This window comes from Lepisosteus platostomus, chromosome 7 (genome assembly GCF_059453375.1).
Source record: "Lepisosteus platostomus isolate fLepPlt1 chromosome 7, fLepPlt1.hap1, whole genome shotgun sequence".
NCBI classification, from domain to species: domain Eukaryota; kingdom Metazoa; phylum Chordata; class Actinopteri; order Semionotiformes; family Lepisosteidae; genus Lepisosteus; species Lepisosteus platostomus.
This window is the reverse complement of record NC_142617.1, coordinates 19,282,096-19,299,896: the sequence shown is the minus strand read 5'-3', so window position 1 is coordinate 19,299,896 and position 17,801 is coordinate 19,282,096. Positions and strand designations below refer to the sequence as shown.

At 37.3% G+C, this 17,801-nt stretch overlaps 1 protein-coding gene across 3 annotated transcripts; it reads right to left on the bottom strand.

The window, feature by feature from the left end:
* Positions 1-1,280: 1,280 nt before the first annotated feature.
* usp16 (ubiquitin specific peptidase 16) lies at positions 1,281-17,767 on the bottom strand. Of its 3 annotated transcripts, none has more exons than XM_088639585.1 (18): positions 17,494-17,767; positions 16,922-17,020; positions 13,114-13,292; positions 11,588-11,691; positions 9,958-10,073; positions 9,348-9,562; positions 8,746-8,841; positions 8,515-8,645; positions 7,588-7,675; positions 6,985-7,066; positions 6,612-6,703; positions 5,972-6,025; positions 5,529-5,693; positions 4,555-5,191; positions 3,677-3,768; positions 2,706-2,792; positions 2,473-2,623; positions 1,281-2,056 (listed from the first exon to the last, which is right to left on the bottom strand). In XM_088639585.1, the coding sequence occupies exons 2-18, from the start codon at positions 16,980-16,982 to the stop codon at positions 1,932-1,934; spliced, it is 2,475 nt and encodes an 824-aa protein (XP_088495711.1). In that variant the 5' UTR covers positions 16,983-17,020; positions 17,494-17,767; the 3' UTR covers positions 1,281-1,931. The 3 variants fall into 3 exon arrangements, with proteins under 3 accessions (XP_088495711.1, XP_088495710.1, XP_088495712.1); XM_088639584.1 differs by having other exon boundaries at positions 16,922-17,000; XM_088639586.1 differs by lacking the exons at positions 13,114-13,292; positions 16,922-17,020; positions 17,494-17,767 and having other exon boundaries at positions 11,550-11,685.
* Between the last annotated feature and the right edge of the window lie 34 nt (positions 17,768-17,801).

Sequence of the window (17,801 nt, the reverse complement as noted above, 5' to 3'; positions counted from 1 at the left end):
ATAATTCAAGTGTCACTGTTGAGCCACCTTTTTAAAGAACCTTTTACTGTTTACTTGAATGAACTCCACATGAAATAGTCTCCTCTAGAATACCTGTAATCTTTCCACAGTTGGAAGTCTGGCATGAGGTGGGTCATCCCACATACACAGAGAAAACATCCTGCCATTGCGCTGCTCTTCAGCACTGTATTGTAGGTGTGCTCTGCTGTATCTAGCGTTACAGTACGAAAAGCAAACTACTTTAAATATGATACTGCTACCTATTACCACCAATTGTGTTTTTGCTTCTAGCTACATCCAATGTGGGATATTAATGGAATAAAGTGTATACTGGGAGTCACGCTGCTTTGAGGAATACTTGCAATAATGCTTTTTGGAGTAGAACTGAAACCATAAAGTTAGTTACTCATGGAATAGATTCAAATTTGTAGCTCTTTTGACTATGTGATCAGGAATGAGATGGAGACAAAAGAAACTTGCCTAGATGAATCCACTTGAACTGTTAAGGTATACTGTAGATTCGTCAGCAAAGACAGAAGAATCTTGTTTACAGGAATCTTTTGTTCTCGTTTAATGTTTGCTAGATGAGTTGCTTAGAAAAACCCATTCTTTACACACAAATACTTCAGGAGGTGACTGAAAAAAATAAATAAAAATGGTGTTAGAAAGGCACCAGAACAAAGTTAAAAACTTACAGAACCATTTATAAGCTTGTTTATAAAAAGACACAGAAGAAACAAGTGTGAAAAGTTTTAACACTATATACATATACAAAGTCCTGGTTAGTATTGTAACAACCTGGAACCCATTCTGGGAGGGCAAGGCAGGGTTACACCCTGAATAAGACACCAGTCTATTGCAGGGCACATCCTCACAAGCATACAGGGACTATTAAGATACATTAATTTACTTAGCCAGCATGTCTGTGGAAGAGTGAAAGAATTCCAAGTGCGCGCACACAAGGAACATGCAAACTCCATTCAGAAGGTGACCCTGTTCTTTGGATTAAATAACGTCAAGGTAGCAGACTGCCATGTCATTTTGACACACCCATTCTGGAATAGATTTTGTAATCTTTTTAATAGCAGTTCTGCAGTGTAAAAGCGCTCCACCTTGTATTTTATGCTAGACTTAAAATCTGTGGTCACGGATTCTACAGAATCCAAGGTAAGAGTGATTTTCTCCATACACCTGCTCAATGTCAATCAAAAGAAGTAAAATTTCACAAACTTCATAGCTTTAGGGAAAATCTTACAAAAACCATCACAATTCACAATGTATAAAATAAAAATACTTTTTAATTGTTTTTGCAATATAATATAAAAGGTTACAGAAATAAATCTTGTATTGCATACAAATTAAGTTTGTTATCTGAAATATTTTCAGTCAATTCAAGTTTACTGCTTTTCAGTACATTATTTTAGCTCCTAAAGTTCTTAGAGTTAAGCAATAAAGTTACTTGATGTATTCCACAACATACAGAGTCCTTTCACTGCAATGTAACAAATACACATACACATGACGTCAAGCTGAATGTGCTGTTTGCAGAATTCGCCACCTGGGATCACAGGTTACTAATGTACGACTTGTGACACATTTTCTTTCCAGGATTGCTTATAGGACGCTAGTGAGGTTATTATTGCTATAACAATGAACTGGTTCCCCCCAGTGGTGGATTCTGGGAATGCATCTACCATAACACCACACACAACATACATTCTACAAAGTGCTGTGAATTAGGGATTCAGAAGCAGGAGAATACATTAAATAATTTTATTGCTAATTTTAATAGAATTAAACATCTTGCATTTTTTATGGGATTATTGGTAATTTAAATATCCAAGAAACGGTATACTGTATTGTTCTTCCAGGCAACACAGCAGTTTCCAAAGCAGCTGAGGTTCAGTTTTTTGGTGTTTCCAAATTGTCAGTTACAGAATCCTCTCGTAGAAGAGAAGGTAGGCCTGTGAGTTCAGCACCTTGGTTTCAGGTACGGCTTGGACGCTTGTATCGCTTATATGGAACCACGATCCTTTCACTGATTCACTATCACTTGCTAGGAAAAAAAAAGATTTTAGTATTTTGAGTTAGTATTTCTTGTAAGACTGTCCTCACAATCATGATAATCCACATCCAGTTGCATGGTGCAAAAGTGCAGTACATTCTGACAACTCTTTATCAGAGTCTTGAACATAGTAAATGAAAGTAACTTCATATTAAATTCTTGTAACCCCAAATCCAATCAAAGATGCTTTCTTTCTGCAAAAAAAACATCTTACAACAGGAGAAGACAACTCTAAAACCTGCTGGTAAAAAGCATGAACAATGAGTCAAACAGGACCACGTGTCACTGTGAGACAAGAGTCAATGGCCCACTGTGTTTGTGCCCTTAAATATTTTAAAAAGACAGCTGAAAAACAGCAGTGCCCCTGTAGATGGTTTAACTGGAATTATACATGTTCTAATACATACCTTGAGGCGTAAGTCCATTGAGCTGATTAGTAAGACAGTTGTTTGGTCGAACTTTGACATAAGCTGTGTAATGGCCCGACCTCATTGTGCCACTGTGTTCCACTATTCCATAGAGACGGTACAGCACTTTTTTCTCTCCTTCAGGTACGTTCTGTAAAGAAACACAAAGGTGAAATATATACTTTTCCAAGGCTATAATACAGTCTAAAAAACTTCAATTAGAGAAAAGTTACCTTGCAGTTTGTAGTGCAGAAAGGGGCCAAGTCTAGGACTTGAGGAAAAATGACATGTCTATTCACTTTACACACACTGTATCCAACCTAGAATAAAAAGACAAGAGACAATAAATAACGTGTTGTAGATGCAGGCTAAACTGACAGCTTGGAATATGTGTTTAGATCACCTTTTATCTGGTTCATGTCATATTGACCTGCATTCAGAAATATCACATATTTGCTATTTCCAAGGATTAAAACAAAAGTAAAGAGACAATACAGTAAGTAGCAATAAACTGCCTATTTTATAGATATGATGTTAAAGTCAGTTTTAATTAATGATAACACCAAACCGGTGACAAATGCTTTTACATTATAGGTCCTTTTGTTCTAAATGTTCTGTACTGGTAGAACTCCGGTTCCTGGCCACAGTGTCAGAATATTAAATATTGCAATGCTTATAAATTAACTATAACTGACATGATTTGGATTAATCATGTTGTGTCCATTTAAATAATTTAAAAAAAGGACAGGACTACATGTTCTATATTATTCTTTATATAAAGAATAAAAGATGTGTGTTATTGATTTATGAAAGATGCAGGGTGCTTTAGATCTTACATTTACTTTTAATGTTTTTTATTTCTTTTACAAAGCATTTAATACTAACAAAATGAGACACAAGGGTTGTGGGACAACAAGTAGCCCAGCCACATTGTTCATTTCACTTCTTTCAAAGAAATGGCAGATTGAGGTCACTGCATCAATTAGTTACTGAAAAACCGACAAATCGAGAGATGAGGCCAAAGGCCTGTCCTTGCGTTTGAAACTGTTCTTATAAAACCTTGACAGGTTCAATTCAATTTTAAGTAAAACACAAAAAGAAGACAATCACAATGCAACAAAAACAAAGGTTTCAGCACAACATCTTCCTAATAACCTAATGCTACGCTCACCGGAGCAGATTAAAATAAAGGGTGAAACTTTACCTGCTGGAATCGTTTTAAATGAAGAGTAAGCACTGGTGGAGGCAAAGAGATGAGCATCTGCTTTAGGGCATCAGTATATACACACTTCTCGCCTGGCCAGCAGGGATTCAAAAGAAGCATCAGATTAGCACAATTAGATATTTGCTGTTGGAAGTAGTGCTTTCATTTCATTTTGAAGCAACTCAAATCAGACTGCTGCTGTGCTCTGCTGCTGGTCTAAAGCCACTAAGACTTACACTGTGTGGAGAAAAAACACTAAAAGACTGCCAGTTCACCTTCCTTACAAAGAGAAAAACCAAAGGACACGCTTGTCACTCTCTGCCAAGCCTAGCAGATCAAAATGTCTAGATGTAGGACTAGTCTGCACACCAGGAGTAAAATCAGAAAAGGAGCACTAGATTTTAGCCTTAGACCAAGGTGATCTTTTTAGAAAGGCATATCATTTTAGAATCATAATTTAATTGCCGGTGCAAATGTTAAATTACAAACTGTTAAACAGTTAGAATTACATAGCCTTGAGTTTCAGGAACTTTGTCAAACACATTCTAATCGATTTTTCAGCTACATAAAAGCCTGAGGGACAAGCAAATATTGCTAATTTACAAAAGCAAGTTCTTTTGCAAACCCCTACAGTGGGTATGGGGCACCTCCACTCCTCAGGAGCCAGGTACTTTTAAACTGGAAACAAATAAAGACATAATAGTAGGCAGTTTGACTTCTGATTCAGTTAAATAATTAAGCTCAGAGATTAAATCAAAGCCAAAGGATGCTTTAGACCTCAAACAATGGAGCTACCCTACAGTACCTACGTGTTTTACTTTGCGATATTGTGAAATGTATTAAAAAAACAACAACAACAACAACAACAACAACAATACCATCCGAGGAAGATCTGGACCCCTTGTTTTTGTGCTGCGTACAAGTAACGCACTGCAGGCTGTTGTTGGTAGTGAGGTGTTCCACTTCGGTAAACTGGTACAAGCAGGACTGGACAGAGCAGTCCTGTTTCCCCGGGGTCTCTCGGTCCGCAAGAGTGGTGAAAGCCAGTTCTGGGTCTTGGTCCACCACAGTGTATGCCTTCGTGTCTACTGCATCGCCGCAGCTATCGATTTCGAAGTCTATGTCATCGGGAGATATGAAATCTTCGTTTATGGTAAGGGAATTCATATCCTTAACAAGTTCATCTTCCCCTGAGCCCTCCTTGTTATCCAGGGCTTTGAAGCGGTTGTCACTTAAAGAATCCGAAGGTTCACAATCTTCAGGCTGTGCTTCATCTCCCGAGTGGGTTTCCTCATCGCAGTGGTCTGGCTGTTTGCTGTTCTGCGAGTTGCTTGGCGGTGCGTTATTCGGTTCGCGGCTTTCCAAACATGCTTCTCCTTGTGTTGTGGCTCCCGGTTCGGACTGATCTATCTCTTCCTGTGCTGGCGACTCGTCCCCATTAACATGCTCTATGTCCTGACTTGATGTGGAGCCAAGTCCCAGCTTCCCTGCCTGTTTCTGTTGACGCCTTTGGATCTGGAAGCAAAATGCATGTCAAGCTATTTCAAAATTTGCATCGTATTGTACAATAATGTGATTTTCATAGATGCACTGGTATATACTGCATAAATTGTTTGTACCTCAATCCATCAATTTTTTAACCGCTTCATCTAATTCAAGTTTGCAGGTATTTGTGATACTGTCAATCAATTTATTTTGTTATCGAGATTTAATAACTGGTCTCAGAAATTGTGACTGCAGTTCCTCCTTGAAGTATACAGGTTGTGCTTGAGCACAATATGAAAAATTAAAAGATTTCGCAAACTGTAAATGTTTATAAAAAACAGAACTCCACCCAACGTGACTCTTCTACCTTTGCTTGCTTCTTTGCTTGTTTCTTTGCTTTCTTTTGCTGATATTTGCTGCCAGAGGGAAGTTCCTCATTTTCAGCAGGAGACACAGAAGTCTTCTTAGAATCACCTTCCTCATTTTCACTGGTCCTCCTCACCACTTTCTTTGTGGACTTCTTCCTATAAGCCTTGAAAAGGACAGAACATGGAAAAAAACAGGAAAATCACTGGGTGGACAAGAAAAAATATTTTTGTATCTGAGACTACTTCATTGTAACCTTGAAGCCTCATACGCTCATTATTTGTTCTCCAATCTGTTTTTCCATGTCTGTCACATGTACCAGAATTCTGAATATAACTCTATTGGTGAGAGAAAAATGAAAACACTGAAATAACAGATGCAGATTTCAGCACCACTAGATTATTTCCCATCATTTTAAACAACACTTTGTAAAGGAATTATTACCTCATCTGAAACAGGGAGAGACAGATCCAAGAACATCTCAGTGACTAGAGAGACCTGGAAAACAGAGCAACTTGAATGGGGTGGCTGTGTGGAGTAGTGGTTAAGGTACTGGAATGGTCATTGATTTGAATACCTGGAGGAGACACCATTAGCAAAGTATCCAGCTGACACTATCATATCCAACTTGGAAGTCCAGCTGCATAAACGATCACCATACATATGTAAAGAATAATTGTAAATTCATTGCTTTAGATAAAAGTATCACCCAAATAATAAAGAAACCAGAATCCTTACAGTGCTGCTTTAAAAGTTTTAAACTGAATGCTATGCAATAGCTGCAGAAAAGTCATGTTTATGTTTTGAATCTATTAAACACTTCCATATAAGAACCTAAGATAAGGAAAAAACAGTACATTAGTTTAAGCAGCGAACAAAGAAAGGTTTATACAAGATCAGTATCATACAGTCTGAAGCATAAACGTGTCATACTTCACATTGCTTTGGATGTAAATTCCTGATTTATTTAGTTTCTCCTTTTTTCTTTTTGGTAAGCAATACGTTTAAGATTGCTGTTTGATATCAAAAACAGTGCAACAGACTAGGCAAACACAAATGAGGAAAAATCAGATTTGCCACTCACAGTTTTGCATTCCTTACACATAACCGTACTTGTGAGCTCTCCACCGAACACCTGGTCAACAAAGTTCCGAGGTGCTCCATTCTTTTCATACTCTAGGAGGACAGAATGGCGCTTCATTACTGTTCAGGGACTAAATACTTTGCTTCAAAGTAAAACCCAACTAGCTATTTCTAGAGCAAAACAGAAAAGTTTCTTCGTCACTAACATGTTTATTTAAATTAGGTATTTAAATGAGGTACTTAAATTCCCCCACATTTGAGGAAATTATTATACAATATTAAATACAGATTAATTAAATGACTGATTAACACAACTTCTCTTAAAGGGGAATTCAGATTACAATAACGTATTGTCATGCTATGTAATCGCTTACCTTTAACTAATTTTTTGGATTCTTCTGCCTCTATGAGTTTGCCAGAATTATTTAATGCTTCCAATATTCCTGAACTTACTCTCTACAGAAAAAAAAAACACGAAAAAATATGAAAGGACATCAGGTTTCAAGATTACTTTAATACCGCTTAATTAAAAACAATGAAGACTTTACAGTGAACATGCACTTTGTAACATGGTGACTTTTTTGGGTCCCTGCCAATCTGATGCGTGCCAGCTGAATGCAACAGTACTACAGGCAAACTGATAAAAGTTGCAATCTGCAGAACCTTCCAAGAAGATTGTTGTCTTTTGAAAATGCAAATATCAGATAAAGCTGGATACAGAATACTCTGTTGCTCTTCTAACTTGAGGTAAAAGGCATTGGAGAAGAAACCATCCTACCTGGAGCAACAGATAACGTCTGATACTGAATAAATACTAAACTCTTAGTGACACCGAGTAGATATGTCCATACAACTCTAATGGGTAAATGCACAGATGCAGTGCACAGGTCTTAAGTATTTGCTTGGTACCAATTCTAAGACACTACTACCTGGAACCCTCGGCACATATAAAGCAGCTCTGCCCTAGGTTTACTCACCTTCATCTCTTCAGCCTTCATACCATCCAATAAGTAACGTAAAAGCTCCTGGCTGTCTTGTTGCTGAAAGCCTTTGAATCTAGCGGCCCTGGATAACACAGCAAAGAACATTCTTTTTTTTTTTTTGCCATTTTTTACAGTGCAGTAGACATTTAACTGTGGTTGAGGAACGGATGCCAAGCCACAAAAATGAGCTTCACACATCCATGTTCATTTCAAAGGATGGAGGATGCAAGGTAGAAAATGAAAGTGTAGCTCAAGCGGTTGAACACCAGACTGGCCCAGCCTGAACCACCACTCCTGCTAGCCAACCTGTTACCTGTGACATCAGTGCCGTGGATGTCACTAGATAAACCATGCGATGTTTGGATTAGGTTCTCAGAAGCATTAGTGAGATGGCAAGTGTAATCTGGACTCGGATCAATGAGAATGATGCCTATCACACACCGAGTTTGCTGAGGAGAGTGTACACAGGTCTCACGGTGTAAGGCAAGAATGCTAGGACGATGTGACTACTCAGGACTCAAGATTAAAAAGCATTTAACACTATGCAGGAAGGGACTGATCTTTTGTTATAGGGGATTAGGCCATCTAATGTTTGGCTGAAATAGTTATTGAATATGGGGTCTGACCCCATACATAACAGGAGATGTCAAACTGCACAACTCATATAAGCCCCAAACCCACTGCAATAAACGAATCAGTCCCCTGGGTTTGCAAACAGGCTTAGTCGACAATATGACCGCCCTTACACAATCCATTTATTCCCATTTTCTAACCTACAAAAACTGAAGCTGAAGAAGAGAGAACCTGCAACATTTTATCCATTAAAAATATACTGTAAACTTCTGCATAGCAAGCAAAGTATTATCCCACTTTCATTCAGTGACTGAGAAGATGAAAAAGAACACTCATCTTTTAACTTACTTTTTACAGACTTGGGAGAAAAGTTCTTTTGGAGTAACAACACCCTTCTTAGTTTCTTGAATTTCATTCAGCACCTGACACATCGCCAGTGTCAGAGAGCCAGGTCTGTCCAGGTTGATGACAAGGGGCTCCTAAAAATACATCAGTTTCCACAATCATCATTGGCATGCCTTTTCACTCATGTCAGGTACAAAACAGGAAAAAAACACAATGCACACAGTTGTGACATACCAGTTGAGAGGACAGATGTGGTGTAATTTGAAGAGTTGTCTTTTCATCTTTCATTTCATTGAGAAGCTGTCTCAGGAACTGAGTCTGGGAAAGGTTCTGTTAGAATAAATTGAAACTACAATATAAGGATACATTTTAAAATCTAGGCATGTTTTTTTTTAACTTTTTTTGGTATCCAAGAACCTTTTCCCAGAACTAAAGCACACATTATGCCCAAGACACATACCAACCAGCACTATTTCCAAGGATTTACATAAGGAGTGATTGTAATTTTATTTTATTTTACCTCATTTGTATAAATACTGGCTTCTACTCCCTATAGAGAAAATAGGCATTTTCAACTGTGAAAAAATCCAATAAGACATAGATGTCTATACAAGGAGTGGGAAGATAACTGTTCTTAATGTTTGAAAAAATACCAGCACATACTGTACAAAGCAGTGAAATAACTGTTGAAGTTTTTCAACTATTTGAAGACCCACATTAAGTAAGTAGACAATAACCCCAAAGCAAGGAGATAGCTGTGCAGAATATCAGCATTAACAAACAAACCTGCTTGGGCACATTCTGTTCTGCTATAGCTTTATGAAGACGGATTTTACCTGTAAAACAGCATTGAAGAAACATGTGTTTCCAAGGTTGCTGAGCCCTTTAACAGCTACACTATTGCTATTGGTCTGAGGTGCCTTCTTGAGCGACAACCTTTCTTCTTTTTTTCCAGCGATGTCTGCTTTAGTGTCCTTCTTCTGGTCATTCTTGTTCTCCTCAGATGTTGTGTCATTTAGTGTTTCCTTGGGAATTTCAAGATCTATGACTGCTGTAGGATTCACAAAAAAAGATTGTGGACTTGTGGATAATGCCAAATATGATCTCACATCTGTATTTGGGCTTGAACTTAAAACTGTAAAGGGAAATGGTAGAGGATAGGCACTCTCCCTATCTGTGTGTCTGTGTGTCTCATGGAAAGCAAGCTGGAGTATGCGAAAAGACGAATTCCTTATGCAAGGAATTGTATAGGGCTAATAAAGTGATGTTATGTTATTTTATGAAAGCATGACACTGAAAAAATCAACTGCAGAAGCTCAATTTTGGCTTGTGGGAAATGAGGCAGACAGATGATTTAGGGTGATATTTCTGAACAGACATGCCTAATGTTTTAAATACCACTATTCTTGTAAGACAACAGAGGAAAGCAAGCAAAGCTGGACTTACTTTTAGTCAGAGTTTTCTTGGTCATCTCTGAAAGGGCTTGCTTCCGAATGTTGTTCACGAGCTGAGCTAGTTGTCCAGTACGGGAATACTGAACCTCATCATCACACATATAGCACCTGTACCAAAATACACAGACAAAACAGCAGGTTAACCTGAAAACCTGCTATCAAATGTTCACAGGAACGACGCAAATTAAAGATTAGGTTTGACTCGCATTAGGTTCTTAGCACAGTAGTTAATATCACTTGTTTCAGTGTGTGTTCATCTCCGCACAGCAGAATATTGGCAATACAATCCTGAATTAGTCCCAGTCTAATGTTCACAGCTGCTGTTTTTCAATGTTTCTTTTTGTCCTCTGCAACTACTTTTAAACATATCAACAGAATTCTTATTGTATCCATCCATAACTTTTTTAACTACTTTACCCAATACAGAGTCATATGACAGTAGGAGCCTATCCCAGCAAGCAACAGATGCAAGGCAGGATACACCCTGGACTGGACACCCGTCTATCACCAGGGAGAACATACAAACCCTACACAGATAAAACCCCAGGAACTGAACCAGGGCCGCAGCAACTGTGAGGCAGCAATGCTAACCACTGCATTACTATGCTGGCCAATTCATATCATATCTACTTTTTAAATAACTCGTCAACATGATATCTGATGATGGTGAAGCCAGTATTAATATTTAATTTTTATATTCATCTGATTGTTCTAAGCATTCAGAACTCTGTCATGTTTGAACCATGGTGTACTTATTTCCTGAAACTGCAAAAGGGAGGAGAATCAAATCTTCCGGTATCCCGAAATAAAACAATACAGTTATTAAATAAGTACAAAAAATGAAAGCACTGAGGCTATGTAAAGAAAAAATCATTATTTGAAAGTTTTTATGTATGGACAATACTCTGCTCTAAACATTTATAGTGACATATTTTAAACAGGTTCACTAATATCACCAATGGAGGACTTAAGCCATTTACACCACCTGAGCTGAATCCAAGTGAAGGGTGACATATTCTTAGTCCAAGCTACACCCTATTGAGAATATAAAGGCAGCAGTTGAGGAAGGTGAGAAATGCCTCAGTATATTGTGAAACGTGACTGCTTGCTTGAGGAATGCGTGCACTTGCTGAAGATATTTTGAAAATGAATATAATTGTATACGTATTAAACACAATTCACAGATACTAAATGTTTAAATCATTCAAATACTTTAAGCAAGTGAAGTGATAGGAGGAAGAAAAAAGAAATCGCTACTGTTAGCTTTACATCACACTGCTTGCTGTAAAAAACATTTACTACACTTGAAGTACAGAAATTCAACTGCTGTAGAACGAAGCACAGTGGAAAAGCACAACTAACAATGAAAACAGTTGAGGAGATCCATTAATCATTTTCACTGAAAACAATGTTTAATGTACAACCTGCCTGCATCTGCTGGAGGACCTGACATATAATTTAGTACAGCTGCTCAGTGTGGCATGAAAAGAGGTTTCACTTAAAGTAATTTTACTGTTAATTAATATGCTTCATAAGCTAAAGAAGATTACAGGGCAAAAAAGTTTGGCAGGTTTAAATGCTTACCATTCAACTAAACTGCTTTCTCTCACTTTTCAACTCACCAAACACTCCAGGTGTCCGGGCTGAGCACCAAGCAATGCGGGTCTGAATGAGGCTTCTCATAGTGCTTAAAGGCATGCTGATTTTCAGAGTGTCTTCCACAACCCTTTAACACACAGAAAATCACTTCCTTAACAAAGTCAGAGTCGTAGGTATAATTGAAATTGACAATGCAACATCCATCAGTATGGATCGAAAATGACTTGGGGTGCATTAGCTTAATTAGAACTGATATGCTTTTAAAGCATGAAAATTCTCTCAAGGGTTTAACCTTATTCAGATCTAGCAGCTTTTTTAAAGAGAACCAATAACAAGCAAACAAATTACTAGCTGACCTTAATTTTTCTGTGAATTATGATTGGCCTTTCTGTTGCAAATTGTCTGTTTTTTGAGGTACCGGTACAACTACTAAACATAGGTGCTGTGGCTCCTTTAAAGCACTTTTATAGCTTTAAATCACCTTACCAAATTAACTTTCAAGTTTAAATCCAATTTTGAATAGGTAATCACATTCACTTACAGTTTCTTATTGTTGAGATCTACAGTATTAAGAGAGATCAAAAGAAGCAGGTTCAACTCATTTAATTGATGTACAGAAAAAAAAGAGGCGAAGAGCCCTTCAATAGCTAATTCTGATTTCTGTAGTGTTCGGAGGGCTAGGGGACTCCAGTCCATCACCGCGATTACCCCCCAGCAATACCCGTTTCCATGTATATAGCTGGGTAGACTGGAGACACTGGGGCAAAGAACTTCACTTAAGGATATGAAAGCCATGTCTGCATGCAGTGGGGACTCAAACTCACAACCTGTTAGTCATGAGCCTAAAGGTCACACTATGCCACAACTTCATGAAGATAAAGCGGGGATGAAACTTTAAAAATATACAGAGAAGACAAGTCCATGTAGAATTGTTTTTTTACAGAAAGTCAAAATATTGACTCAACCTAAAAAGATGCTGGAAGGAGTTAAAAATACACTCAAAAAAGTAGGAACCTCCAAAAGCAACCGATTGTTCTTGCAGGAAAGCCATTGGTTGAGAGTGTCAAGAGTTAACTGCTACTGAAATACACATTTCTACCAGTTCCACTGGTTTTCAGTAAGAAATCTTTGGTTTATTCTGTTCAGCAAAATATATGGTTACATCTTTCTCACGAATGCTTAATCAGTTGCCCGCCACTAAGTGGTCTGATTGGGAGTTCCTAATATTTTGGCCACTAAGCCGTTTCAGCATTGGTTACAGCCTCTTCAATAACTAACCCCAACTGCTCCAGGGGCACCCTAGAAATGGCTGCAGGGTCAGGTCTGACCCCAAGTTTCTCTCCCTGTCTGTATGTCTCATAGAGAGCAAGTTGGGGTATTGGAAAAGACAAATTTCTAATACAAGAAATTGTGTATGGCCAATAAAGTGATCTTATAACTGAGGCTAACCAGATCTCTTCTTTAAAACTGTCTAGTATTATCTTGTTAAGTATATGAATTCAATTTGTTTACACCTTTGATTCATGTCCCTAATGTCATAGATATTTACCCGGTGACCACATTTGAGGCAGAACCAAATCCCCGGGCCTTCACTGTTTTCTTCCGCAGACGTGGATGCAGGAATCTCATCGCCCTTACAGTCTTGGCAGGCATTCCAATTGACATCTTGCACAGTCTTTTTAAGCAGACTGCTGTCTATTCCTTTCCGAATGTGCCTGCAATTAGGCCCTACAAGAAAGAGTTCAGTACTTTCTCACTCTCACTGAAATAAAAATAATTTGTCCCTCATAAACGTTTTTAAAACATTATTTAAAATAACTTTGTAAAGTGGCCAAGCTCCTGTGCCACATATTTTCACTGCAAACTGTATACACAGTAATAAGATATATATATATTCTCTAATTCAATCAGCAATATACTAATTCCTTAATCTTAGATTATATCCACAGCAACTTTTCACATCATTTTATAGTTTAATGCTTAAAAAATATTAGCAGGTTCTTATACCACACAAAAAAACTTAGATTATTCCCTGGTATTAAATGAATGTCCTACACAGATTGGGTAAAGAAACTGGATCTCTTTGAGCATGAAAAGTGAAGATATAATTTCAAAATCTTCACACAACACAATGGATGGCTACCTTAAGATCAACAAGAAAACACACAAGGTCAAAAGTGTATTTTTAAAAAGAAGAAGCATTTAGAATGGAAAATACCAGTCTATATATTATACATAGTGCCTTGCAAAAGTATTCAGACCCTTGGCCAATTCTCTCATTTACTGAATTACAAATCCTACACTGACATTTAGTTCTCTGTGATATTTTTATTTCTAAGTACTGAAACTCAAAATTATTTTAAGGTGTTTTATGTTAGAAAATATTCTTAAGAAAAAAAACAACTGAATTATGCTGTTTGTACAAGCATCCCTGTGATGCAGAAGTTCTGACAGGTGAAAAACAATTGCCCTAACGAGGTCACAACTGCCTTACAATTGGACTCTACCTGTGAATCATTCAAACAACTGCCACATTTTTTGGGATAAACACCCCACAGTTCAAGGATCATTATTCAGGTTGTGAATCTGAAGGACTTCTGTGAAAATGAAGACTAAAGAACATTCTAAAGAAGTTAGACATGACTTAAAAAATGCATAACTTAGAAAAAGGGTACAAAGCAATATCATAGATTACCAATAAGTGTTTGGATGTCCCAGAGGGCTGTGTTGGTTCAATTATCAGGAAGTGGAAGCTACATCAAACCACCCAGGCACTGCCTAGAAAAGGTCGTCCCTCAAAACTCTTTATGCAAACAAGGAGACTTCTGAGAGAAGCCACAGAGAGGCCAATGATCACTTTGAAGAAGCTACAGAGTTCAATAGCTGAGAGCGGAGTAAAGGTGCATCAGTCAACCATATCAAGAGCTCTGCACAACAATGGCCTGTATGGGAGAATGGCATAAAGAAGCCATTACTCAAAAAGAACCATGTGAAAGCATGTCTGGAGTTAGCCACAAAGCATGATAGCGATCCACTTGCGATGTGGGAAAAGATTTTGTGGTCTGATGATACCAAGATCGAATTTTGGCTAAAAGACTAAGCGACGTGTGGTGCAAATCTAACACTACCCACACCTCAAAAAACACCATACATTAAAGTATGGTGGTGGTAGCATCATGCTATGGGGCTGCTTTTCATCAGCAGGGACCGGGCATCTTGTTAAAATAGAAGGAAGAATGGATGGTACAAAATACAGGGAAATACTGCAAGAGAACCTGTTTCAGTCTGCTAGAAAACTGAAGCCTGGGAGACAGTTCATCTTTCAGCAGGACAATGATCCCAAACACAAAGCTAAAGTAACATTGGAGTGGCTCAAAAACAAAAAGGTGAATGTCTTAGAATAGCCCAGTCAAAGCTCTGATCTCAATCCAATTGAAAAACTGTGGCACTATTTGAAAATTGCGGTGTACAAGCGTCATCTGACTAACCTGAACAACTTGGAGCAAATCTTCCTGGAAGAATGGGCCAAAATCAATCCTGAACAGTGCGCAAAGCTGGTACAAACGTACCTCAAAAGACTTAAAGCTGTTATTGCTGCAAAAGGCAAAAGGTGTCTCTACAAAATATTAAAATGTGGGGATTGAATACTTATGCAAACAGCATATTTCAGTTTTTTCTTTAATTTTTTAATTTTTTCTTAAGAATGTTTGGTAACATAACATAATGTCACATTAAAATAACTACTTTTGAGTTTCAATGTTTTGAAATAAAAATATCACAGAGAACAAAATTTCAACGTAGGATTTGTAATTTGGTAAAATGAGAGAATTGGTCAAGGCTCTGAATACTTTTGCAAGGCACTGTAGTTTTATACATTGCGCAGTCAAGATCTTGAATCTGACACACTGTGATCTGTCAATAGAAAGCTTTAAGGGAATCTGGGACCTGTTTGTTACCCACAATTGAGTAAGAAAGATGGCCACATAGACTCTCAATATACAAAGATTTTAAAAACGACTTAAGTGTACATTTTAAACATGTCTATTTCTGCTCAAACAGCATTTCACAGGACATCTCCTTTAAGGGATGAACTCATTATCAACAGTCAAATGTGAATTCACAATCAAGACAGTTAAACAAACCTAACGATAAAATGACTGTGGATTTAATTAAGAACATACCATGAGAACATAAGAAAGGTTACAAAACAGATTAGGCTATTTGGTCCATCTGTATTGTTTGCTGCTATTTTTCAAAGAAACTAGAGTATTATGGCTGGGTAGCTTGTTAGTCACTCCCACAAGTCTTTACATAAAGAAGTGCTTCTTGTTCTTGATTTTAAGTGTGCTGCCCACAGTTTCCACTTGTAACCCTTGGTTTATGTTTCACTCTAAATTCTGAAGAAGTCCTTTGGGGTATCTTTATCAAACCTTAAAGGGATGTCACATGAAAATGGGTCCAAATTTAAGAACATACAGCAAACCCTCAGGGAAGGGGTGTCCATTATTGTTGAATGTCTAGTAAATTACAAATGACTTTTTCAGCCCCAAAACACACTATTATATGAGAAAAAAAAACATATATACAGTATATATACACACTATATGCTTACTGGATCTTTTGACTTTTTTAACAACTTTAATCAGCACAGTCAATGAAAATTGTTAATAAAGCCTTTGAATATACATAAACAAGTTCTTTATTTCTGTCATAAACAAACTGTACAAAATTTGCTAAATAATTAGAAACACAAACCTATCGCAAGCAATTAACCTACCACAATAAACCACAGCTGATATTCTTGAATTTCAAACATATAGTATTTATTTGAACTTTGCTTTATTCTGTCATTTCAACATTATTGCAGGGAACATCAGAATTTTGGATTTTACCTATGTAATTCCCCTTTAGCAGATTTTGTCTGTTGAATCTGAAGTCCTTTAAACCAAGGGTTTACTATACATGTCTAGTTTTGTTACAAAAATATAATTTAAATTACTTCCATCAAAGTCATTAAGGCATCTTTAACGGAAAACAGTACAAATTATCTTCTATTCAGTACTATAACAAAAGCAAAGACCTGAATCAAAAGTACTTGCAGTTTCAAACAGGGGCGTTACACATTTAAATGAAGCTAGACAGATTCAACACAGAACTACAACACATATTAAAAGATAAGAATACCAAACATACCGATTAGAAAGTTATGGTTAGTAAAAACAACAACATTCTAAGAGACAGACAGGTTTAACAGTTTAGATCCAACTGAGATGTGAACATGTAAGTAGCAGTAACTCTAGATTTGAGAACAACTGAAGAAAATTTTAAATACAGTTACAGTATCTTCCTTTTCTTACCTGTAACGTCAACTGGATCTTCATCTCTGAGATGTTTTTCCTTTGCTCTCTTCTTACCCATTACTCTCCAGCAGGGTGACTATATGTGACAAAGAACAACTAAAAAGTTAAAAAGAAAATAAAGGTGGCTTTCGATTGCTCTCTTTGCAAAATAACTCACACGAGATCGATAAAATACAATGATCACATACTTTTTGTCGTTACTTTTTTTCTAACAATACGCTGCAATACGGTTATGATACTCATTTTGGATGAACTAAATTGTCTACTGCTACAACTATGTCTGATGGGATAACTGCGCAAGAAAAACATTTCTAAGACAGAAGAAACTAATATTCAGACGTATGTGTATATCACTTAACATGCACAAGAAGTATTATCAGAAATCATCTCCTGGGTTAGCTACAGCACTGTTTGAAGTGCGTGCTCTCGTACTGTTCAGCGATAATCCCATTTCTCACTTCGTTATACCATCAACTTTATTACCGAGGTAGAACACACATGGTAAGTATTTGAAGTACAAAAGCAGAAAACTGAGTGTTTTGTAACCTTACAACATCTTATATCATTACCTGTTTAAAATGATCAGTCACAGTAAGACTGAGACCCCCACTATAACCTCAATACTAGGTATATAGATTTCGCATGTACACTTTTGCTGGTAAATAAAAGTACTGTATGATCTTGACAGACAACTACCTAGACTAAAAAAATACAAATCCTTTCTACTAAATCTAACAGAAATAAAACACAAAAGCTAACAAAACACCGGTATATTTACGCTGAGACCAGCATATGGTTTTACTTGCAGCAATACATGTAACGTGTAACGTGAGCCGCTTCCCATATCCGGGGTCATACTGATAGACAGAGCACGTGT

Bases quoted from the DNA above. Each gene is read 5' to 3' on its own strand.
- usp16 (XM_088639585.1), bottom strand. From the start codon at position 16,982: ATGGGTAAGAAGAGAGCAAAGGAAAAACATCTCAGAGATGAAGATCCA. The intron at 8,842-9,347 runs GTAAAATCCGTC...TTATTCTAACAG, and splicing joins TCTTCAATGCTGTTTTACAG to AACCTTTCCCAGACTCAGTT. The intron at 2,624-2,705 runs GTAACTTTTCTC...GTTTCTTTACAG, and splicing joins TCTGCACTACAAACTGCAAG to AACGTACCTGAAGGAGAGAA.